Genomic DNA, 25,254 nt, shown 5'->3' on the forward strand with positions numbered 1-25,254 from the left:
CTTTTTCTTCTTATGGGGAACCTAGGTGGCTTGGTAGGTTGAACTTTTGACTCTTGAGCTCAGCTCAGTTCTTGATCTTAGGGTTTTGAGTTCCAGCACTGCACTGGGCTCCACCCTCTGCCTGGAACCTACTTAAAAAAAAATTGTTAAAAATAAAAACTTTTTTTCTTGTATTTTTTTGTATTTAAAAAAATATCTGCTTCTATGTCAATGTCAAAGACACTTCTGCATAGAGAAAAGGCCGATTGAAGACCTTAAAAACACAAGAGCTATTTTGGGGTATAGCTGAGGTATTTATGAGCTACTTTGCTTTTATATTTGTTACAGCTTTTGAAAGATAAAGATGTTGCAATGTGAGCAGAACATTAAGCAAAAAAAAAAAAAAAAAAGGAGCAAATGCTACAATGGATTCCAACTGCACTGTATTTTTCAAAGAAATATTTCTTCAGGAATTAAAACATCTTTTTTTAGCTTTGATACAACAGGAAGAAATAATGATTTCAGAACAGACCTCTCTTTCTTTCCATACATATACAAAAAAAAAAAAAATTCCTTATTTTGAAGCCAAAACAGTTGGGGACAAAGAAGTATATTTTGATAGGGTCCAGAAACTATCTTTGCTGATTTCCCAGAATCTTTCCCAAGGCTCAGTCTAAGGGGCTCTGTTGACTTAGATGTAACAGTGAGGCCAGTCCTCTGCCATTCAGAACAGAAAAAGTGGAGGGGGGGAATGGGAAACAAAACTGTGCTAAATGAAAAAATGTTTATGCTTGACTGTTTTGCAAACTACTGATGATAAAGCTTTATCATTTAAAGCTTAAAAGTAACTCTTGTTAAGAAACGAAAGTCCACATAGTTCTTAAAGCCTGACCTCAGTTATTTGAATCTATTCAGCTCACTGGTCACAAACACTGGACAATTTAAGGTACAATACTTGTATCCCCACTTGATCCTTTAGCTCTTTGGAATTCCTAAAGTTAAGGGCGTGGTCCCTCAGGATAAGCTCTGGGAGGCTGGCAAATGAACCCCCTCAGAGAGAGCCATTTTCAGAAGAATGAGGCAGTGGTGATTTTACAGGTATCCAACTGTCCATGCCTCCTTCACTGGCAGGCCTCAGTTGCTTCCCATCTCCTCTACTTGAATCTCTGCTGCCCTCAGTGACTGGGTGGCCCACAGAGCAGGGAAGTGATACTGCGTCCCTCTGGAGGCCAGGTCTACATGGGAACACAACCTCTGCCACTTTCTCTGGAACACTCGTGCTGGAGCTCTGAACCGCCATACGGGCACTCTGCCTTAAGGCTGCCATGCTTGGAGGAAGCCCACACCAGGCCACGTGGAGACATCACTCCAAGAAGCTGAGATCACATGAAGGGAGCGACTGGCCAGCCCCCAGCTGCCCCCCTGCAACCTCCGTGGACTGCAATCTTAGGCATAGGCCCAACTCAAGCAAGCGCTTCCTGAAATTCTGGCCCACAGAAACTGGGATAGATATAAAATGAATGCTGCTGTTTAAAGTCGTAGGCGTTTGCAGTGATTTCTTACACAATAGATATGCAACAGATAACTGGAGAAATTGTGTATGAAACAATAGAATGAGATAAAAATGTGAACACAAAAGAAAGACGTATCTATGGGATACATGGGATTCTATGGGATGCAGCTTTGCAGAGAACAGGACGACAAAGATAAAAATGTCTGAAGGACAAGAATGTGGTGCGGCTCACTTCCAAATCACAATGGAAAGCTTAAGATTTCTCCCAATCTATTCTTTTCACCGAATTCAAGAAAAACTGAGTATCTGAAATTGGTTGGGACCAGTATAAAGTAACAGAAAATTGAAACAGAATGAATCATTTTGAATGCGTACAAGGATACGGTAACAGTAATTCCTCCCACACAAGCTCTCCAAGAAGGGTCTGTGCCTGACCTCTTCTAATGAACAGCCGAGACTCGCTTGTAATGAGAAGCTCCAATTTACATGCAATTCTTGTTTTAAAAATATTTCAAGATTTTCTGTCTTTAGACTGTGAAAGCTGTCTGTTCTTTTCTTACTTACCCTGTCAACGTGCTTAGCAAACACTTTCTATCTGGATGACACAATGATAAACCTCAATCTAGTTCTGGTCCGTTTTTCAGAAATTTTAGGGAAAAAACAACAAACATCCAAATTAATGAGGTTTTAGAAAACCCAGCAAACAAGCAGCTATTGTCTCAAGGTTTGTATAAAACAAAGGCCTCTCTGTGATTATGTTCCCACAACAAAGTGCTACTTCCTAATTAAACCTACACAGAAAATAAAGCACTGCTTCAAAAGGCAGCTTTATTTTCAGCACCATAGGAAACATTTCCTTTTCTACGAAACATATTTTATCTTCTAAAGGAACATTACCAAGTTTAACTCACAAATCTGACCACCCCCAGTGAAACTTTCCACCCCGGTTTAAACACTTTCAAAGGAGGATACAAACCATTGATTCATTTCCCTGCTTCGTGGCTGAAAACTACACGGTGGGTAGCACCCCAGATCTATCAGTCACTGCAGGGAAATGACCCGCTTAGCAGCAACGTGAGCAAAGAGAGTAAGAGGAGAGATGAGGAAGAATGTGAACCATCCCAAATAGGAGGAGATTGTAAGAGATCTGGCCAGTCTCCCCATCATGCAGAGGAAAATGGTGACAGGAGATCAGAAACAAATGAGGTGAGACAGTGCAGCATAGCGGGGAAGGAGCCAGAAGTCCTGGTCCAATCCCAGCTTCAGCACATAGAGCCACAGGACCGTGAGCAAGCCACTGAACACTATGTGCTTCAATATGCTTCCCTCTAAAGAGGAGACCATCTATATTCCAGGATTGTTGGGGAGAGCAGATAAAAAGAACATGGATGAAGAAAAAAAAATGCTGTGTAGTCTATAACCTATAATCATGTGTATGTATATATATACATTCCTATATATGTTCATTGTATATGAATATGTGATATACAGATTGTATATTCACATATCCAGATTCAATGTGCCATATATAGATCCTATACCTACTATACATAATTCCACAATACTACCTTCCTAAATTCCGTATCATTCTAAATTCTGTAATATTAAATTCTATATATTACATACATTATATATACATTATATACAATATATACACATTACATACACATACTATATATAACCTATATACTATATACTGTTGAAAACCATGGGTTTGACCTGCATGAATTCACTTATATATGGGTTTGTTTGCAATACAGTACAGAACTAGAAATGTATTCTCTCTTCCTTATGATTTTCTTAATAACATTTTCTTTTTTCTACCTCATTTGATTGTTAAGAACACAGTATATAATACATATAACATAAAAATATGTGTTAATTGAATGTGATTTCTAGAAGGGTTCCAGTCAACAGCAGATTGGTAGTTGAATTTTGGGAGGTCAAAGATTATACACAACTGCATAGGTGGTCAGTAACCTAAATCCCACATTGTCCAAGGGTCAACTGTGTAAGTCCTATTCATACACATTATATAGACATGCTTATATATGAAGTATAGATTCCTATATACATACAGGTGATAAACATTCCTTTTTAATGCAAAACGCAAAATAAAACTAACCACAAACTTGCAACATGAACGTTGAAACTGATATGCATTCACTGCATTACATCATTGGCATACATTGAGGTCAATCCCTTTTAATCGAAAGCTCAAGTTATTACCCATAACAGAAAATAACTAGGGTGTCAGGCTGAGAATTCCTCTGCAAGTGATGGGTAAGCCATGTAGAAAATTATTATTGCAACTTTAAAAATTATGTAACAATGAGTTTTAGTTATGTTTGGAAATGCTCATGCTCTAAGGTTAAATAAAATACCAGGACACTATCATATACGTCAAAAATCTCAGCTGAAGGGGTGGGATTGCCCAGTGATGCAGACAGAGCCCAGGCTCTCGAACCTCAGGGCATCCTACCCTTGAGCAAGTTACCTGAATTACCTGAGTCTCAGTTGTGTCATTTGTCAAAAGGAGAGAATAATAGGACCAAACTCACTGCATGAGTATGAGAATTTGATGATGTAACACTCATAATAAATATGTAATACATGATAGCATTATTGCAGCTAATCCACCTTTCTATACTCTGCTCTGTGGGGCTTTGAGTGGAGGGACTAGCAGGAGGCCGGAAGGCTGGAGCAGGGGAGACAGGAGATGGGGCATCCTCCTCTAAGCCTTTCCGTGTGAATAACCCCCCACGGTTCCCCCTCAGCCTTCAGCATCCCTGATTTACCCTGGTACTCTCTTCCCTAGTTCTCCAACGCTCTTTAACCTGTTCTTCATGCTACACATATCCCTCTAAATAATTCATGTGGCTTCTGTTTTCCTGAGTAGATGGACCTGGACTGATACAAAACGGCATGGATGCCAGAGTATACCAACTTTGAAAAACTGTGGTAAAATGTACATAACATTAAAAAATGACCATCTTATGCATTTTAAGTTCAGTGGCATTAAGTACATTCACATCGTTGTGCAAGCTTCACCACCATCTGCCTCGAGAACTTTCTCATCTTCCCAAACTAACTCTCTGCACCCATTAAACGTGAACTCCTCATTCCCTCCTCCCCTCAGCCCTGGCAACCATCATTCTACTCTTCTCAGACAATTTTAGGTACTTTATGTAAGTGGAATCATATGGTATTTGTCCTTCTGTGTTTGGTTTATCTCACTTAGCATGTTTTCAAGTTTCATCCATGTTGTTGCACATGTCAGAACTGGCTTTCTTTTGAAGGCAGGATTATATTCCATTCTACTTACATACCATCTTTGTTTACCATTCACTACTGACAGACAGTGGGGTTGCTTCCACCTTTTGGCGATTGTGAATAATGCTGCTATAAGCACAGGTGTGCAGGTATCTCCCTGAATTCCTGCTTCCAGTTCCTTTGGGGGTGTGTATCTAGAAATGGAATTGCTGGATCATGTGGAAATTTTTGGTTTAACTTTTTGAGGAACCACCATACTATCTTCCACAGCACTGTACCATTTTACATCCCCACCAGCGATGCACAATGATTTTAATTTCTCCACATTCTTACCAACTCTGATTATTTCCCATTTTTTTGTTTCTGGGGGTATTTTGTTTGGTTGTTTTTTTTGTTGTTATTGTTGTTCGGGTGGTTTTTTTTGTTTTTTTGTTTTTTGTTTTGTTTTGATTTGGGTTTTTTTTTTTTTTTTGGTGTTTTTGTTTGTTTTGTTTTGTTTTTGTAATAGCTATGTATCTCACCGTGATTTTGATTTTCAAATTTCCTTACGATTAAAGATTCTGTCTGGTGTCTTAACTTTGAAAGTAGTGTGCCTCAAACTGGAAATCCTCAGGTTCTTCAATTGAGAAATTCTATCATAATGAGTACATTTTTCATATCATTAGCAGCACCTAAAAGAATGGTGACAGCCATTAAAGTCAAGGTCCATCAAATGTGCATGCTATCTCTCACTCAGAGTGATTTCTCTACAATTTTAAGTTGTCACAAAAGATCCCTGACTCAATTCAGGGGATGTAGTGCTAAAGAGCAAGCTATGAACTCACTTGACAGTGAGCAGTACTCTGTTCCACTTAACAAGTTAGCATTACCTGTGTTAGAATGACTCTTAAGATTTATTTTTCTTAAGACAAAAATACCACACTCATTTAACTCCCATGCATTGTTTTTTAGAGTAAGATATTGCTAAATATCTAACAGTGTAAATTCAGAAATTTTGTGACTCTATGCCAAAATGAATGGCAGGCATTATTTTAAAGAAGTGAAAAATAAATCTAATTGTTCCTCTGGTAATGTGTTACTAAAGCAAATAGTGTGTAGTTAAATCTTTTGCAAACCAGGCAACATTTATGGACTTTCTGATAACACCCCTTTTTCTCATTTCTTTAGTTTATCTTTCATGTAACCAAAAACAATACATGGAGGCTACAATTGCCACAACTCCAACAAGGCCATCCACTCAAGAATCAGGAATGGGATCCAAGTCTTTAGCACTTGCCAACAGAGAATGAAGCTGATAATTCGGTCATAAAACCTCAGGAGCTGACATATTAATTAAGTCACATGAATATGAATATGTGACTTAATAAATAAGTTACAATATGAAGTTGTTATGACTCCTGAAGATATTAAGGTCTATCTACAATTTTACTTTAGAAATCTGTATCATAGGGACACCCTGGTGCCTCAGTGGTTGAGCATCTGCCTTTGGCTCACATTATGATCCTGGGGTCCTGGGATCAAGTTCTGCATTGGGCTCCCCACAGGGAGCTTGTTTCTCTCTCCCTCTGCCTGTGTCTCTGCCTCTCTCTCTCATGAATAAATAAATAAAATTAAAAAAAAAAAGAAAGAAATCTGTATCATGGAATTTACATTTTTACAGAAGTGAAACAAAGCAGTCAAAAGGCCTGTTTACTGACCATCATCTTTTAATCAGGCTGTGAACAAAAAAGCAGAGAGAAATGTGGGAACAAAGCATGGATTCACAGTGCAATTATCCAGTCAGAGCCTAATCCCTGCTGAGGCCTGGGTGTGCAAGAGGGAACAAAGGAGGGCCCTGTAAACATTAGCAGGCAAGGAAAATGAAAGAGAAGAGGAGCAAGAGGAAGAATACAGCCAGGGGTCCCTGCCCTCATGGAGTGTATTATCTAGAAATTAACTAGTAGCTGGATAATGGTTGGCTTTTTCATGGAAACATACAGATTGTGACAAGGGAAAAAAGTCATCTGAAGTCTTAGCCAAGCTCTAGAGCTGAATGTTGGTAAGACCCAGGAAACAAGGGTGAAGTGTTGGGGGGGAGGCTAGATAACTTTACAAGGGATAGATCGGCTGTCAATACCTACACAGGTTAGCCTCATTACTAGTGGAACAACCAGCCCTGGGAGCAACAGAGGTAGCCAGGATCGTAGATCACATGATCTGGTCAAAAATTATTTAACTGGAATTTAATTAAGTCTTTACAGTTGAGTTTAATTTATAGGAAATAGGGGGCATAAAAGAACATGTTAACATGACCACAATGAAACAATCCAACAAATCTAGATGGTGGCAAATTCTACAAGACAACTGGCCTAGACTATTTAAAAACTCAATCTCCTTTAAAAAAAAAAAAGGCAGAGAGAAATTCAAAATAGAAGAGATTTAAGAAGTCTAATGATCAGGTTTCTCTGGATCCTGGTTTGAAAAAGAAAAACAGCTACAGAAGACGTTGGTGAATAAGTTGGGAAAATTCAATACAGACAGTAAAATAGTTATTATTAGGAAATTGCTGTTAATTTTGTTGGGGCTGCTAATAGCATGGTGCCCATTCAGGACAAATCTCTATTTTTTGAAGATACAGAAAACTTATATTGGTACAATATCACAATGACTGCCATTCATGTGGAAACTGGGAAGATGAAATCAACATTGCAAAATGTTTAACAATCTCTGAGTTCCGGAGGTGGGTACATGCATGCTCATTGTAGTATGGTTTCTACATATTAAAAAATGTGCATAACAGAAAGGCTGAATAAATAAATCTGAGAGATTTGTTCAGATACAAGCAAAATGCACTTTCTAAAAAACTGAAAGCATGACAAAAATTTGATACTAGACATTTCAGAGTACCAATTAGTTTGTGTAATCTTAATTTGGAAGCTTATCTAAAAATGCTAGAAATTACCTTGAGGCCTATAACTATGTGTACATGCCTATTTTTGAGATATGCCTTTAAAGACCTTAAACTGACATGTCCCTGGAATTCCTCACGTTGGCTCAACTCAACCTAAAGCAAAAGAGTTCCCTTCAGAGTGAAGTCAAATGTGACACACGGCAAGATAAATGATAGTCTAACATGAATCTGAAATCTATATGTAAAACGTCCAGCTGTTAGTTTGGCTCTGAACTCATATAATACCACATTCCTGATGGTGAAAATGGCTATATTTTTTCCCTCAAAAAAGGAAAATAAACAGAAAAAGTGTTGGGAAAACCAAAATCTCCTGCAGACACATTCTCACCATTGAAATAAAAACAAAGATCAGGCCAAAAGGGGCACTCTTTTCTCTTTTTCTTTAGGGAGACTTTTTCTTAAGGGAGAAATATGAAGACGTGACCTATTACTTCAAGACATAGGGCTGAAAACAATTGAAAGTGTTGTTTTACTCAAATAGATACTATGAACCAAAACGTGGGAAAAAAATTTTTCTGAGCTTCACATTTTGCTACCTGGTTTACTGTTATTATTAGAGAACAGAAGTTCTTTGTACGTGAATATACACAGCATTGCCTTGTCTTCTACCTAAAATCCTGCACATTTTTAAAACTATCACTTATTCAAAGAATTTTAATTATTCGCCATTAAATTTCCACAATGCCTATTTCAATCCTACGGGACATATTTCAACTGTTTGTCTCTTTCAGCTGATATTTAACATGATATTGGTGAGTTCTAATGTGAGAGAAATTGAATGGAAATAAATGAGAATATCATGCCATGGCTTCTCTGGAGAACTCAAATGGGAAATGTTGACAATAGCTCCAAAATACCTGCTGTCTCTCTTTTCCTTCTATCCACTCAGATTTCTTTCCTTTTCCCAGAAATATCAAGACAAGCAGGACCCAGACTGTGTTTCTCTCCATTCTCCTATGTGGTCTTGAAGCAAAGCAAGAGGACACAGGTGTGGCCGGAGTCAATTATACCTTGCCTTTGCCGGCTCACACTAAAGGCTTGCTCACAGAAGTGCTGGATCACTCCAGCTTACTCTCAACCTCACAGACAGCATAGCATGCCAGGGCAGAAGCACAGCCAAAAAGGCTTCACATTAGCCCTGTTATTTCCTAGCCTTATTTTCTACATACAACCCTTAAGCAATAACTTTGTGCAGTGATAATAGCAACACAATAACCTCATAAGGAATGGTGATTTTGGTTCCCTCACCCCCGGGGTGTCTGATGACATGCAGCACACAGCCTGACATAGCAGCCTGTTCAGCCTGCTCCTGAACAGTTGAGCATGCCCTGCTGACACAGCTTCAGAGAATATCAAACCACATGGAAACAATTTCACTCATCTTCTCATAGACACCTGGGAATGATAAATGTGGCAAGAAATGATACTATGGACTACTTCTGCACATCACTGGAATTCACCTGGTGGAAAAACAGTGTGACCAGAGTGCAAGCATGCTCAGAAACAAGCAGACTTTCCTGAAGGTCATCAGAAAAGTACAACTCAGTAACCCATAGACATTCTTCAATGGTTCCAGCTGACCTACCTGTCTTAAGTCCAGAGTGATCGTGACCCAGTGATATTCTCTCCCATTTTGAATACTGGGACTTTGCCACCAGTTATTGGTCCCATCGATTGCATTTGAGATTGGATGGCGTTCTGTCAAAAGAAAACATACAAGTGTTCCTCTCAGTTCTTGGTTTAAAGTTTTTGACTTCCAAACTGCAAGGCTAGTGGACATGAATAGCAGAGAAGGGGAATACAGTATCCATGACTCCTAATAGAAGTCTTCAGCCATCATTTCAAGAAGTATCAAGGGTACTTCTGAATAGGAGCAACACTTACCTTTGGGGTTGGCACTGTTGGCATCACAGATCCGGCACTGCGCGTTGCGCACGGGGCGACCGGGCACGTGCTCTACAAGCTTGCAGGACATCTCGGGTCCCTGCTCACCACAGGTGGCATTGGTGCTGATGTGCGCATTGCTGGCAAGATTGAGAATGGCAGGAAACAGCCCTGAAAATCAAGATTCACCAAATCAGCTTAGCTGCTTGAAATTAAAAGAACATGATTATGTCATCTCACTCTGTAGGTGCATCAAAAAGATTTTTAAGTCTACGCACCCAATGAAAGAAGCTTTACACAGAAGCAGTATACATAGCACTTTCATTTCTATGAAACTCTAGGAAAAGCAAGACTCATCTACCAGGAGAAACTCAGAACAACAGTTGCAAGGAGTGGGGATTGGCTGTGAGAAGACATGAGGGGCCTTTTCGGGGTAATGTCACATTCTATATCTCAATAAAGGTTTGGATTACCCAGACATATGCTGTTATGAAAAATCATAGAATATACAAATCTACAATTTGGGTAGATTTGAGTATTTCGCAGTATGTGCATTTTATCTTGAAAACAAAAATAAAAGAATTACAAACAAATATTGACGTAAATGCTTAAAAGTTTAGGAGCAAAGGGTATGAATGTCTAAACTCACTTTTAAATGCATCAAAAAATAAGCTGGGTTGATGCAACAGGGATACACAGGTTGTACAGAAAGAATCAAATGTTCATTGTAGGGTCTAGGTGGGAGGAGAGAGGATTCATTGTACAATTCTTTCCACTTTTCTGATTTGAAATCTTATAATAAAATGTTGGCGGGGGGCACCTGTGTGGCTGTGGGTTAAGCATCTGCCTTCAGCTCAGGTCATGATCCCAGGGCCCTGGGATCCAGCCCCAAATTAAGCTCCCTACTCAGTGGGGAGTCTGCTTCTCCCTCTCTCTCTTCTCCTCCCCCCACTGGTGCATTCTCTCTCTCTCTCTTTCTAATAAATATATAAAAATCTTCAAAAAAAAAGTTGGGAAAATAGGTTTTAAGACAAGTTTCAAATAATCCAATGCATGTATCTGCCAATGAAATTCAAACATCTTTCACTTAAAAGAAGGGCATCCATTCTCTGCTCACTTTGTTCCCATTGCCTCTGCTAGTACTCACAAGCTCTTTCCTATAATTATCTAGGATTTTTTTCTCCCTCTTCTCTTCCATCACTACCTGTTTATGTTGGTGAATACAACTTTATTTTTTTAAGATTTTATTTATTTATTCATGAGAAACACAGAGAGAGGCAGAGACATAGGCAGAAGGAGAAGCAGACTCCTCACAGGGATCCTGATGTGGGACTCGATCCCTGAACTGGGATCGCACCCTGAGCCAAAAAGGCAGATGCTCAACCTCTGAGTGACCCAGGCATCCCAACGATTTTTATCTTTAAGCAAGTGGTCCAAACTATTCAGAAAACAATTTTTGGATGACTGTGAGAAGCAGAACTCCTTTAGGTTCTTTAGAACTTTGGTTTTATCTTGGTAAAAGAAGATATTAAGTGTAAAGATTCCATAAAGATCTATAAATGATGGTGTATGTGACACTGGAGAGGCATTCTACCTAAATGGACATTGTGGACGGAGAGAATGCATTGAAAAGGGGTTGTCTTAGCTACGTGGGGTTTCTCTAATTGACTCAAATTTGACCTTCTAAGATCACAGAAGATAATCTTTTCTTTATAAAGAACATAGATCAATGGTATCTCTGCAATGTTTCTTTTCCAGTGAAATCTGAAAAAGCACGATGTATTCTTAGTAATATAGAAGGAATTTGTCTTCAATTTTTATTTTTTAGGTACTGCCTAATGTTTCCAATGATATTTTCTGTTACAAACATTTAAATAATTGAAATTACAAAATAAAAATGTTTTTTATAAGTTACTGCACTTAAAAAAAAAACTTATGTATCTATTTAAGAACCAACATTTTAGATAGTCTGCCAAAGACTTTCCACATAAAACAGACCTATTAGTAGTGCTCTATCCTAGGAGAATAACCCTGTTCAACTCAATAGGCCCTTAGTCTCTCAATAAAAAATAGTTACTGAATATTTGTGTTCTAGAGCATTCTTCCTATGAAACACAGCATACACTTACATCATATATAATATTTAATATATTATGTATATTTTCACTTTGAACTTAAAGTTCAAACCAAGTTCACTTGGTTGTTTTCATATTCCTTTAAAGGGAATTCTTCTTTAATTGAAAAGGCTTTATGAAGAAATAGCTGAATCATTATGTATAATTATGCAGTTCCCTAAAGGATTATTTTTATCAACCAGTAGTTCAACACTTATATTTTATATATCTATCTAGTTTCTAACATGACATGAATTCTTGGGAGTGGTACTTTGATGGTAGGAGGAGCTGCTAATTATTCTGTTTGGTACTGAGGTTAATACTAATTTCTTCCATTCTTTAGGACCATGCTATTCTAGTAATCTGGTTTGAAAGTATCTTATGAGCCAATGACTTAAAATACAATATGGTTTTAAACTTTGGTGTTTTATCCTTATAGCTAAAATGATGTTTTTCTGACTCTACAGTACTTGTATGTATTTAGATTTCTACTACAAGCAACTCTATCTACTCCCTTTGCACAGATTAGCCAAGCGGGAAAAAGAAACCAAGGTCATGGGAATTGATTTAGCAAAGCACTTCTCTTTCAACAAATACTTTACATGGTAGCCTAACAGATGTTTTCACTTCTTTACTCTCCCTGTCCAGTTGACATCAACGGAACTCCCGCTTCCTGCCCAGGGGTCGCTCCCACTCTGGAGAACCTCAATAGCCTTGAGTTACTGAGGGCAGCTGGGAGTGGAGAGGGCACCTGCTCCCTGGACTCAGGAGTCTCTGCCCTGAGTCACTGAGAAAAAGAAACTCAAAACTTCTTAAACTTAGCATAATTTGGCTGAATAATATCTCAATTCTAGTAATCAGCAGCAGGTAGTCCTTTGTACTAGATAGGCTTTGATGAACTTCTACATCTTCTTACCTCGCTGGTATCCTAAATATCTTTTACTAAAGAGAAAAATAAATCCCTTCATCAGCATGGCTGAGTAGGAAAACCTTTAAATAGCTAACGTCATAAAAATATCCTGGTTGTCTTTCACTAAAACTGAATCTTTCTTCTCAGATAAGCTAATGGTTGGGGAAAAAAAATGATGTACTAAACATTATTCCTTACATAATACATTTACTCTCACTCCACAGTTAAAGAATAATTACAATTCCCTGTTGCACACGGACCGTATCTGCTAGAAGATGAAAGAAAGGTAGAAATGCACACCAGTAAAAGCATGTGTTAAAAATAATTAAAAAAAAAAAAAAGCACTTCAGGTCGCTGAATCATTTCAAAGACCACTGAAATATTTCAATACAGGGAAACTACCAGAGCTTCAAATCGTAAGAGGGACAGGAAATCAAAGGGTAAGAAAGGGCATTGAGATACAGAACTTAGCAAGAACAAATGTTAGATTTTATGCATAAAAATCAAAGGCAGAATGAGGGCCACATCGGGATATCTATGTGGCACGGTTTCCCCACTGTCTCACTATGTGCTTAGTAAATTAGACTCTACATTTTTGTCGAGAGATATTATTTACTTTAGTCAGTGTAACTGTAATACTAATCTGTAATTTTCCCTCATTCAGGACACACAATGGACTCATTCCTCTATGCCTGTATTTAGCCAGTAGCTAAAGACTTCATGAGGCCAAACTCCATTGAGCATGAAATAAATTCCTTCTCATTCACCAATAGTTTCTTTTTTTTTTTTTTTTAATCCCCTTTCTTTACAGCCTGAGTACATTTGGCCTTCTTAACTGCATTTCAGGACCATGTTAATCTACTGGAAATTCTCTTATTAATATGAGGTAAAAAAAAAAAAAAGTGCCATAAGGCTGGCAGCCAACAATGCCACTACACATAATTACCAACGTTTTCATCTGAGAGACTTCCAGATATTTCAATAATTCACATTTAGGTGTTTCTAGATTTTTTTTTCTCATCAGAAAATATTTTTGCTGCCTTAAAACTGGAGTATCTAAAATGTTGACTACCCCCTAAAGCCAATGGCAACAACTTTTTCATCAATATTTCTCAGTCAAATAATTCAGGGTTAATGGTTGACAGCCTTAATGCATTTGTATATAAGGGAAGCATGAATTTTTCTAATGAGACTTTTTGTCTGTTTTGGGGGAAAAAACATTTTTGAGTTTTACAAAATATTAGTATATAATATTATACTAATCCATACTCAAAATCAATATGATATTCTGAAAAGAAAAAAACCCGCAATTCTAAGCAAAGGGATCTATGGCAACATTTTCAGATCTTTATTCCCCAGAAGAGAATTAAAAATTATGAATACTTTACAGGATTGAATAATCAAAGTGGCTACTGCTGTCAGGAGGCTTTATTTTGAAAAATAATCAAATCCACTTATTCAATCATAGAGAAATTTGGAAAAATAGGAATGTAAGTTTCTGAATTAAGAAATTTGTGATTTTTAAAAAAATATTCAAATCCATTTTCTTCTCCATTTGCCCACCTCTCACTTCCCTAATCTCGCCCATTACCCAATTAACCATCTTAAATAGATTAGAGAAGGCTAGTGTTAGAAATAAACTACCCTGTTTGCTAGCACTTTCTGTTGAAGGATAGTAGTTGCCTGGTTGAACGATAAAGACAGCACTTCTTTACAGCTACAAATGGCATTACTCAAAGAAAAACCCTGGAAGCACTTAACACTATTCCAGGATTATAACATCAAGGTATTCTAATAAATTAATATTCAAAGTTAATAGTATGAACGTATTCTAATGACTTACATTTTAGGAAGATACATGAAGTCACATTCAGTAATGTACCCACATGAGTCCAAAAAAGCAGATGAGAATGTTTGATCGAGTTTAATAAACTTTCAGCGAGAATCTCTTAGGTGCAAAGCACTATGCCAGGAGCATCTCCCTTGAGACAACAGGTTGAATGAACTGGGCCATTCCTAACCCCGGGGCTCTCCCAATCAGAAGGGAACGAGAGGTATCTACTCACAGATTCTAGTGAGAATAATATTGAAAATGCCGCAATGTTTGAAAACATATTGGAGGAGAGGATCTAGAAGAAGAAATGCAGTTAGGGATAACCCAGGCAGACAGATGAGGCAAAGGCAGGTCTAAAATCCTTTCATGGCTCTTCTTGTTGGTCTTCAAATCAGTTTCAATTTCCTTTCCTTTGCACATTTCATATAACCTTTCACCCCTACTCAGCCTTGAAGCTAAGCCCTGATCTTTCCTGAATTCTGGGCTAATGTAAATGTTCCTATTTTGTCCTTCCTTCATCAGCGCGCCCCATTTGCACTTAGCATGTAGGCCAACTCCCTGCCCCCTCCCAGTTTTCTCCCTCACTATCCTGCTCCGAAAAATAAAAACAAGTCTGAGTCTATGAGTTACTTTGGGGCAGAAGTTATCCTAAGTTAGCCTCTGGCTCATGTGAATGCCCAATAAAGCCTGAATGAAGAATAAATAAATGAATGAAACATAAATGAAAGAATGTTCTCTTGTGCCTGGATCACTACCAAATGCTCAGGACCAGAAGCCTAAATCTAGACACTTCTCCTATATGTCTTCAGGCAAATTAACCTCTCAGAGCCTCTATTTATTCAACTATTAAATTAATATTATTATGAGCCCTTTTTCTTCTAAATTATTGTGATTCTGGAATTTTACCTTTATAGACTATCAGGTAAACAGGTCCACCATTTGGAAAATGAAGTGAGAAAAACTTTTCTCCATTCAATGTACAAGAAAGGCAAAGAGAAGTTATTTGGTCATTCTTTTATCTTTTTGGATAAAAGAACCAAATAGAAATATAAAACTACTGACTTCCTTTCTTCCTTCCTTCTTTCTCTGCTTCTTCAGGAGTCAATCCCCAGAGCTTATGGCTCTCAAGAGTAGGAGAGAAACAAATGATGTTTCATACAACCTTCATCATAAGCCAGAGAACCCTCAGAGGTTGGCTTTGCTTCTGATCTATGCTTATGGCAATAGCGCTTCCCTGACTCTTGCCTACTTCCCAGTGTACAAATTTACATCACAAGCAATTCTTCCAAAACAATAAGTTCTATTTAATATGGCATATTTAATGGGCCAGTTAAACATCCACACTCTTGATTTTGGCTCAGGTCATAGTCTTGGAGTGATGGGATTGAGCCCCGTATCAGGCTCTGTGCTGGGCATGGTTAAGATTTTCTCTGCCCTTCCCCCTTCTCTCTTATAAATAAATAAATAAATAAATAAATAAATAAATAAATAAATAAGAATGGGACACCCAGGTGGCTCAGTGGTTAAGGCTTCAACTCTTGATTTTGATTCAGGTCATGATCTCAAGGTACTGGGATCGAGCCCTGTGTAGGGGCTCCTCACTCAGCAGGGAATCTGCTTCTAATTCTCTTCTCCGTACTCCTCTCCCCCTGCTGTGTGCTCCCTCCCTCCCTCCCTCCCTCTCTCTCTCTCAAAATAAATAAATTTTTCAAATATGATTACACTTACATGGTTAATATTTCATGTATTTGAGCCACTGTTTCTCTGATTACATTTTAGATGAAGTAGCACATTTGCATTTAAGGGCCACTGAGTCTGGACAGTCTCTACCTTTAAATAGAAGAGACACATTCAGGCCAGAGTGATGTGCATCAGGAAGGAGGCATGGAGAAAATCTAGACCCTCCAAGGCAGGGACCCACCTCACAGAAGGCTAAGCAGGACTGCTCACTCTATTCACACCTGACCCCCTTCCCTCCCATCATGCCTCCTCCTTCTCTTCTTCTCTGATTGTTCCTTCTGACATTGCTTTTGCAACACTATGTGGTTATAAATCCCTGTAAGTTAGGGGCCCATTTGTAAATCACAATCTTCTCTCATTGTCGTAAGAGATGACAAGGGAAGATGTCTCAGAGGAGGTGATATTTGAACAGTCACACACAAAAAAGGAAGAGTTAGCCATGCAGGGGCAGCACAATATTTTAATATATTTGGTTTTCTTTGTAACATATTTTTTACACACCAAAAACATGCTAGGAGCAGGTCTGTGAGCTTTGCCAAAGGGGCCCACTGGTACCAAAAAGTCAAGAACCCAGGAAGGGAAAGTGCTCAGACTAAAGTATTGTGAATCGACTGTCTCCTTTCCCCCACCTCTGCTTCCAGGAATCTAGTTCATCCCTGGACAAAGGCAGCCAGAGAGCCCCTGATCTTCTGATCCAGGCAGGTTGTGAAGGAGAGTGAGAGGGGCCCTGGCCAAGCCAAGAGTTAATGTCCTGCTCAGGCAAAGTCTCCAGTGACCTGACCAGGGGGCGCGGGTATAGCACTGCCTCCAGCTCAGGGCACAGAGTGCAAAACAAGCCTTTACTGTCATCCAGATTGCCTGAGCCAGAAGATGAGATGCCTCGAGGAAACTAATGGAAACTTCCACGACATCTTTATCTCCTTCCCACAAGGGAACAAAATCACCCGTGTAGAATTATCATGTGATTTCTTACATTTGGAGCTAGTCTGCAGAGCTTACATTGGGGCTGGCCTTCAGGGACACATTCGTAAGTGCTCAGGACTGGGGGCCTATGTACAAGGAAGGGTGGGGGAGCCTGAGGAGGGTTTAATCTGAAGGTATTTACACATCCCCAATTCCTAGAATATGTTCAAGAGGCTACTGACAAGTTGTGGGAAAATGCATCATACCTCAAATGATTTTTTCTAGGAAACAATGAAAATATGCCTGTATATTATGAATTAGGTGTACCTGAAAAATAAAGTATAAATGAAACTGTTTTCCCACCTCTACTTCTGACTGATCAGCAATTGACAGAGGCTCCTTGCAACAACTGGTTCCTTCCTCTTCTGTCTCTTTTCTGTGAGACACCTGCAACCACATTATCCTAACAGGAGCACACCATTTAAAGAAACTCTATTTCAGGTTGTCATAAACAAAAAAAAATATTTTAATCACTAGTAAGTGAGCTTGCTTTGTATATCAAATACCATAATTCTCAGAATGTTTAAATAATACACTATCAAGGCTAACGGTGAAATATGCAAAAGGTTTGCTTGCTTAGTGTTAAACAGGACTTTTGTTTCCAACAGGAATTATTTGAAAGTTACCAGTGAGTTATTTTCTCTCTCAAAAATTGAACAGGTGGGAGAATTTGTAGATGAAGACAACCTGGGGCACCTGGGTGGTTCAGTGGTGGAGCATCTCCCTTTAGTCCTAGGAGTCCTGGGATGGAGTCCTGCATCAGGCTCCCTCCATGGAGCCTGCTTCTCCCTCTGCCTATGTCTCTGCCTCTCTATCTGTGTCTCTCATGAATAAATAAATAAAATCTCTTTACAAAAACTAAATAAATGAAAATGACCTGGAGTCTTCTCTAGGCTTGGAGCCCTTTCAGCTCAAGGCAGAAGCACAGCACCAAGTGGAGAGTGGCTCCCCACCCACCACTCCTCCACCCTCAAAAGCAAATACTTGGTTTTTGGACTAAACCAATTTAATCATTGATGGCTGTTAGTAAAAGAAAAGCTTTAAGATATTCTAGAGATTCCAAGGGCCCTTTCCAGCACAGTGCGGAGAAGGAAAAAGAAAGAAAAACCCTACATAATCAGTAAGGGGAAAGTCAAATTCAAACTCTGGGGAGATTGGCATTTAACACAGTTGACTTTTTTTTTGTTGTTGTTGTTTCATGTGGGAAGATGAAGAGAAGTTTAATCTCGGGAAAACCAGAGGGGGTGGTGAGCAAAAGACCTTCACAGGGTTTTGCTGAGTTCCATTTCCATAGCAATGGACTCAAGGTACCCTTGACAAAGACAGAGGTTTTCACTGAAAGATGAATAAGCGGAATGAACCAGCTAGCCACAAACACTGTCCGCAGAAGACAGCACCTCATCAGGACCCGCCTACTCCTCCCACAAAGGTTCATTTGATGTTTATATCCCGTGACTTCGTGGGTTTTGATTCAGCATAAGAGTTTAGCGCAGAGACAAAAACTATTATTCATTCATCAGGAAGTATTTTTCTCTTTTGCTGCCAAGGGCAGCAATTTAAATACTCTACCTGTTGAAAACATTATTGCATTTAGGCAAAACACAAAAGCTCCTGCACACACATGTATTTTGACAATTCTGTATCATTCCCACTGCCCTGGGAAGGCCCCATTCCTCCTCCCTCCTTCTAGATCCTCACAGGAGTGGACCAGCTTAAAAGAAGGGTCAAAAAGCAAGGATGGCCTTTATGTTGAACACGGACAGCCTGTTGAATTAAAATGCTATCATATATTTTGCTTATATTGTGTATAATATGTACAATGTTTATAACATTCGTTTAAATACCTAAAGACATCAGTTAATCCCACATTTTTTAACCAGCCAAACACTTCCAAAAACCATCAACTTTTCTACTAACCCTTCAAGGTCTTAATTAATTATTTCTCTTACTTCTGCCTGTGTTCTATTATATAGGTTTTACTTGCTTCTGCTTTAAAACATTGGCATCGTCTTTGAGGAATGTAGCCCAAGGCCACTTCAAGCCCAAGGTGACCAGTGCCTTCACCCTTGGTTTAATGCTCCATTGAAACTGTCCTCAAAGTTTTCATAATTTAAACAAAGGGCCCCCTATTTTCATTTTGCTCTAATTCTTCATGCACCTACTAGTAGCTTGGGACTGTCCTCCCAAGTGGCCATGTACCTCTGATCAAATCAGTCGGCATTCAAGTTACCAGCTGCAACTGAACACCAGTACGATGACCCCAAAGTGGCTGGATCCACCAGATTACAGCTCCTTTGATTCCAATTCATTCCTACAGGGACACCTTACAAACAAAGAAATCATATGAGATATCTCCTTCCTTGGACACCAACCGCAGACAAATACATTTAACAACCAGAGTAAACACTTCAATCAAAAGTACACAGACTTGAATTATCTCGGTAGCATTCTCACTGGGATTGATAATCCTGTATCTTCTCAGTTTCACTACCACGGTCTGTTTCTGAAATCAGGCTACCTCTTTCAAGAGATGTATATATTTAATGCCATCATGTCTCTATTTCTTTTCAAAAAGCTGTTACCAGGTGGAGGATGTGTGCAAGAATTTCACTCACTGACTCTCCTGTTCCTCGCCTCACACCTGCTCCTCACTCAACTTCAGCTGGGATTCTCTTCCTTTAAGTAACTAAAAATGCCCTTTTCAAGGGCATCAGCTTCCATGTTGCCCAACCCAACCTGCTATTCACCTTCAGTTTACCTGACCTTGTCAAAACTGACCTTTCTCTCTTCCTTAAATTCTGTCTTCTTTTTGCCTCCATCTCACTACAGACCTCCTGTTCCCCTTCTGTCACAGCACTCTGGTCGCTCTCTGCTTTATCCTAGAGGTCCCCACAGGAACCAATTTCCTATAGAAGGCCTACGATGGCCTGGTGCATTCACAGGGGGAAAAGAGGGAGGCAGTGTACTTGCCCAAAAAGTTATCTTGAAAAACAAAGAAGCAACCTACAGCATATTGAACTGAGGGCAGACACTTTGGTTTCCTACCTTGTGTGCTCAATGCTTCCTTGTTCAATTTAAATATGATATAAAAACGCATCACATGCATGGGACATGAATACATGAGGTCATCAAATTAATGGAATCTCAACGTGGCCAAAATAAAACCAGCTAAGTTTAACAGGGATAGATGCAGGACCCTTACTCCCCCCGCCCCCAAATCCACTGTAAACACTGCATAATCTTGGCAAAGGTAGAAAAGATATTATGGTTCCTTGTGATTATGGTTCCAGTATGCACAATATGAAAACAGTATTAGGAAAAAAGCTATCGTGATCTAAGGTTGAATTAATAATGCCATGCTTGGGATGCCTGAATGGCTCAGTGGTTGAGCATCTGCCTTTGGCTCTGGGAGTGATCCCAGGTCCTGGGATCGTGTCCTGCATCAGGCTCCCTGCATGGAGCCTGCTTCTCCCTTTGCCTGTGTCTCTGCCTCTCTCTGCCTCTCTCTCACGGATAAATAAATACAATCTTTAAAAAATAATAATAATAATGTCATGCTGTTAAAGACAGAAGATGATCCTTAGCATCCACAGATCTGATCATTATAATTCAGGTATGTACAAGATACTTGAAAGCCATTCTGCACTCAACTGTTGAGAATTACCACAGTACTTCTTGGACTTTTCCATGTACAGATCACCTGGAGGTCTCCTTAAAAATGCAGATTCTGACTGCAAGTCTGAGGTAGGGCTGGGAGGCTTCATGGCAGACCATCTCCCAGGGGCTGCTGTTTTGGATTCAAAAGATTAAATGATCTCCTGGGTTGCTTCTAGCTCTTAATACTCTGGGGTTGGCTTACTCGGCCAAGCCTTGGCACAAAGACCAACAGACTAATTAGTAAGACCACGCTTCCCCCCAGCACTTTTCTGTCACTATTTAACCAGAACTCTAGACTCCCCATCCTGCATCCAAGTCTTAGAGCCTCTGCACAACTATTTCCAGAGAGAATGGGGCTTTTCCATTGAACAAAGGCTTTTGGCTTTACTGAAAAGAGGGGGGAAATCTTTGAGAGTTCCAAAATTGAAGACATAATAGATGCACAAGGCTCAATGGAGCCTCAACCAGGAAAATCGATTAAAGCCAACCAGTGGTTTGATCCCTGGGCCCTGTTCTACCAGAAAGATGCTGCCACTGGCCTGGTTTACTCACAGTGAAAATGATGCTGTTGAAGACATGGCGAACGTTTACAACATAACGATAAAATTTAAAGGAGGGATATTTATTAGCACAGTCTAATTCTGAGGGAGAGTCACCCTTTCAGCCTGAGTCCTGCAGGTTGCTGGCATTCTGTGGGGGCTGCGGGGAGGGCTCTCCCCAAGTTGGGGAGAGGTGGGTTAGAGAGGACAGCATGACCTCTCTGCCCCAGCTGTCTCGGGACCTTGCATTTGAGCTTCCAGGAGAGGTTCTAGGTCTAGATGACAGAAGGAGAAGGGAGTTTTCAGAGCACCTCTGAAGGCAAAAGCAGGGCCACTCACAGAAGGTGGGGCCAGCTCCCCAGCCCAGTAAAGAAAATAGCTGGAGAAAGGTGGGGAAGGGCAAGGAGACACAGTTCGTCACCACAGCAGTAGCCTTGAGATGCTCTCTTTTTTTCTTATTAAAATAAAATGTTTGGGCAGCCTGGGTGGCTCAGCAGTTTAGTGCCGCTTTCAGCCTAGGGTGTGACCCTGGAGACCCAGGATCAGGTCTCGCGTTGGGCTCCCTGCATGGAGCCTGCTTCTCCCTCTGCCTGTGTCTCTGCCTCTCTGTGTGTGTGTCTCTCATGAACGGGTAAATAAAATTAATAAAATAAAATGTTCAATATGATTATCCTTTTATTTTTAAATTTCCTCTCTATATCTTTTACTCTGAGAATATAGGCAGGGAAAATTTACTTTATTTGCACACATTAGTAATGAAGAAATCAGAACCCAGGCTAAACCACACTGACACACATCTTCTGTAGCACGTTTTCTTTTAGAACAAACCAGTAAAAACCCAAAGGCCCATCTTCATCACACTCACCACCAGAGTTTGCACAGGTTGCCCGTTCTAAGTCTTTTGGTTCCACACACACAGTTTCCGATCTTCCTCAGCCCTCCCTTCCTGCACCTCAGCACAGTCCTGCCTCTGTGTTTCGCCCTTTCCTCTGGCTCTCACCCCGAAGAAGTTGGCAAGATCAGGGGCCTCATTTGTTTCTGAGGCCACACTCCTGGGCTGCCAGTCCAGCACGTCTGTAAATGTGGTGCTGCTTTCCTCACGGGGACTGCATTTCTCACAGAGTTCTCTTTCATTTGCCTAAGCTGACAATGCTCAGATGTAAAGTGAGGTCTGACTCACGATGAACACCTACTTAAGCACACATGGTAACTAGTAGAATATCTGGAATTTAAGATACTTTGGTATAAAGTATGCAAGAGGTGTGTGCGTGTGTGCGTGTGTGTGTGTGTGTGTGTGTGTGTCTCAGGTTAAACTACCCAGATGCAGCTAGTGTTAACACTGGAAAGGTACCTCCCAGGGGGTAATCAGCTGGTACTACAATCAGGAAGATTGCTTATATTCCAGAGGTCTCACCATAGTGTCCTGCTATCTGTCTCCACCAACACTGGCATTTTGCTAATTAGCAAGGAGAGTGTGAGAAATGGGCTATTAGGAAAACTAGTGGATTGTTCACGGCATGATAATAGGTAATAGAAATGGACTCTCACTGGAGAAATTCGTGGTGGTCAAGGGACCGACATACGTTAAAATATCTTAGAAAGGCTTCTGGCTGTAGCACTACAAAAACATTTCTAGGAGAAATTAAAGACCTAAATGAATGATGTATTTTTTCACGGGTAGAAAGACTCAGTATTATTAGACAGCAATTTCCCCTGCAATGTTTTTAGATTCAGTCTCCGTCCTATCAAAATCTCAGTGGGCATCGTTTGTAGAAATTGACAAGCTGATCCTAATGGAAATAAAAAGGACCTGGAACTGTCAAAGTAATTTAGGAAAAGTAAACAAAATTGAATGTCTTAAACTACAAATTTTCAAACTTACTATAAAACCAAAGGAATCCAGACAGCATGGTGTTTTGCATTAAAAAATACATATGAATCAATGAAACAATTAGAATCCAGAAATATGCTTATATTTATGGCAAATTGATTTTTCGCAAAATGCCAATGCAGTTTTGTCTTTCAAATAAATGTTTGGTACTACTCTACCAAACAGCAAATTTAGACCCTGCCTCCTCATTAAATGTAAAAGTCACCTTAAAATGGATCACAGACTTAAATGTAAGAGTTAAACTTGAAAACTTGTAGAAGAAAACCGAGGATAGAGGAGAAAATCTTTGTGACCTTAGACTGGGCAAAGAATTCTTAAATGTCATACCAAAAGAACAATCTATAGAAAAAAAAAAGGTAAAATGGATTTTTTTTATTTTTATTTTTTAAGATTTATTTATTTATTCAGTCAGAGCGAGAGAGAGGCAGAGACACAGGCAGAGGGAGAAACAGGCTCCACGCGGGAAGCCCAATGTGGGACTCGGTCCCAGGTCTCCAGAATCACGCCCTGGGCTGCAGGCAGTGCTAAACCACTGTGCCACCAGGGCTGCCCGTAAAATGGATTTTAAATAAAAAACTTAAATGTTTCAAAACACATTGTAAAGAAAATCTAGTGCTCCTGGCTGACTTAGTCAGTAGAGTGTGTAACTCTTGTTCTTGTGGTTGTAGACCCACATTAGGTATAGAGCCTACTTAAAATTAAAAAAAAAAAAAAAGGAAAAGAAAATCTAAAGACAAGCCATAAACTGAGAGAAAATACTTTCAAATCATATTTCTGATAAAAGACTCATACCTAGGAAATATGAAGTACTCATAACTCAATACTGAAAAGACAGAAAACCCAATAAAAACCAGGCAAAATATTGGAATAGATATTTTTGAAGATTTATTTATTTATTTGAGAGAGAGAGTATGTGCGTGTGCTAGAGCAGTGGGGAGACAGGCAAAGGGAGAGGGAGAAGCAGACTCTCCGTTGAGCAGGGAGCCAGGATGCAGGCTACATCCCAGGACTCGGAGATCATGACCTGAGCCAAAACAAGAGCTGGACACTTAATCAACTGAGCCACCCAGGCACCCCTGGAATTGATATTTTGCCACAGAAGATGTGTAAATAGCTACTAAGCACATGGAATATGTTCCATACCATTCATTATTAAGTTAACAAAAGAAATGTAAGTTAAAACACAAAATGCCACTTCATAGCCACTAAAATATCTACAATCAGAAAGATAAATACAGTACTGGTGAAGATGTGGGGTAACTGGATGCTCATAAGCTGCTGATAGGAATCACTTTGGAACCACTTTGGAAAAGAAACTCATAGTCTTTTTAAAAAATTAACATAAGGACTGTCTGGGTGGCTCAGTCGGTTAAGCATCTGACTCCTGATTTCAGCTCAGGTCATGATCTCAGGATCATGAGCTTGAACCCCATGTCAGGCTCTGCACTCAGGGAAGTCTGCTTCAGACTCTCTGTCTCCCTCTCCCTCTGCCCACCCTTATTCTCTCTCTCTCCAATAAATACATAAATAAAACCTAAAGAAAAAAATTAACATAAACTTTCCTATACTCCACTCTTAGGAATTTCACTCCAGAGAAATGAAACCTAGCTACAGGAAGACCTGAATGCAACTGTTTTATAGCATCACTCCTAATAGTCCCAAAATGGATGCAATGAAAATGTCTATCAACTGGTGACTGGATTTTAAAAAACGGCTATCTACACAATGGAACAATATTCAGCAATAAAGTATTATAACCTCCAGATATATGCCACAACCTGGATCAACCTAGAAAGCATTTTGTTAAAAGAAAGAAGATAGACACAAAAGGACACATATTGTATGACTCCACACGTATGAAATTTCCAGAAAGGGGAAATCTAAAAGTATAGAAAGCAGATGATTGGTTGGGGCTGAGGTGAGGGTGGAGGTGGAGACTGAGTACAAATGAGCATAAGGAAGACTTTTAAGGTCTTGGAGATATTCCACACCAGATTGTGGGGACGA

General features: G+C 39.6%; 1 protein-coding gene across 1 annotated transcript in view; it reads right to left on the reverse strand.

Moving 5' to 3' along the window:
* Positions 1 to 25,254, reverse strand: part of LAMA1 (laminin subunit alpha 1) — a 155,526-nt gene that overhangs the window by 119,030 nt on the left and 11,242 nt on the right. The window contains exons 2-3 of the mRNA XM_025429490.3: positions 9,600 to 9,770; positions 9,301 to 9,413 (exon numbers count right to left, since the gene is read on the reverse strand). Coding sequence (XP_025285275.1) covers positions 9,301 to 9,413; positions 9,600 to 9,770 — 284 coding nt within the window. The remainder of the gene's footprint in view (positions 1 to 9,300; positions 9,414 to 9,599; positions 9,771 to 25,254) is intronic.

Source organism: Canis lupus, chromosome 7 (assembly GCF_003254725.2).
Source record: "Canis lupus dingo isolate Sandy chromosome 7, ASM325472v2, whole genome shotgun sequence".
Classification (NCBI taxonomy): Eukaryota; Metazoa; Chordata; class Mammalia; order Carnivora; family Canidae; genus Canis; species Canis lupus.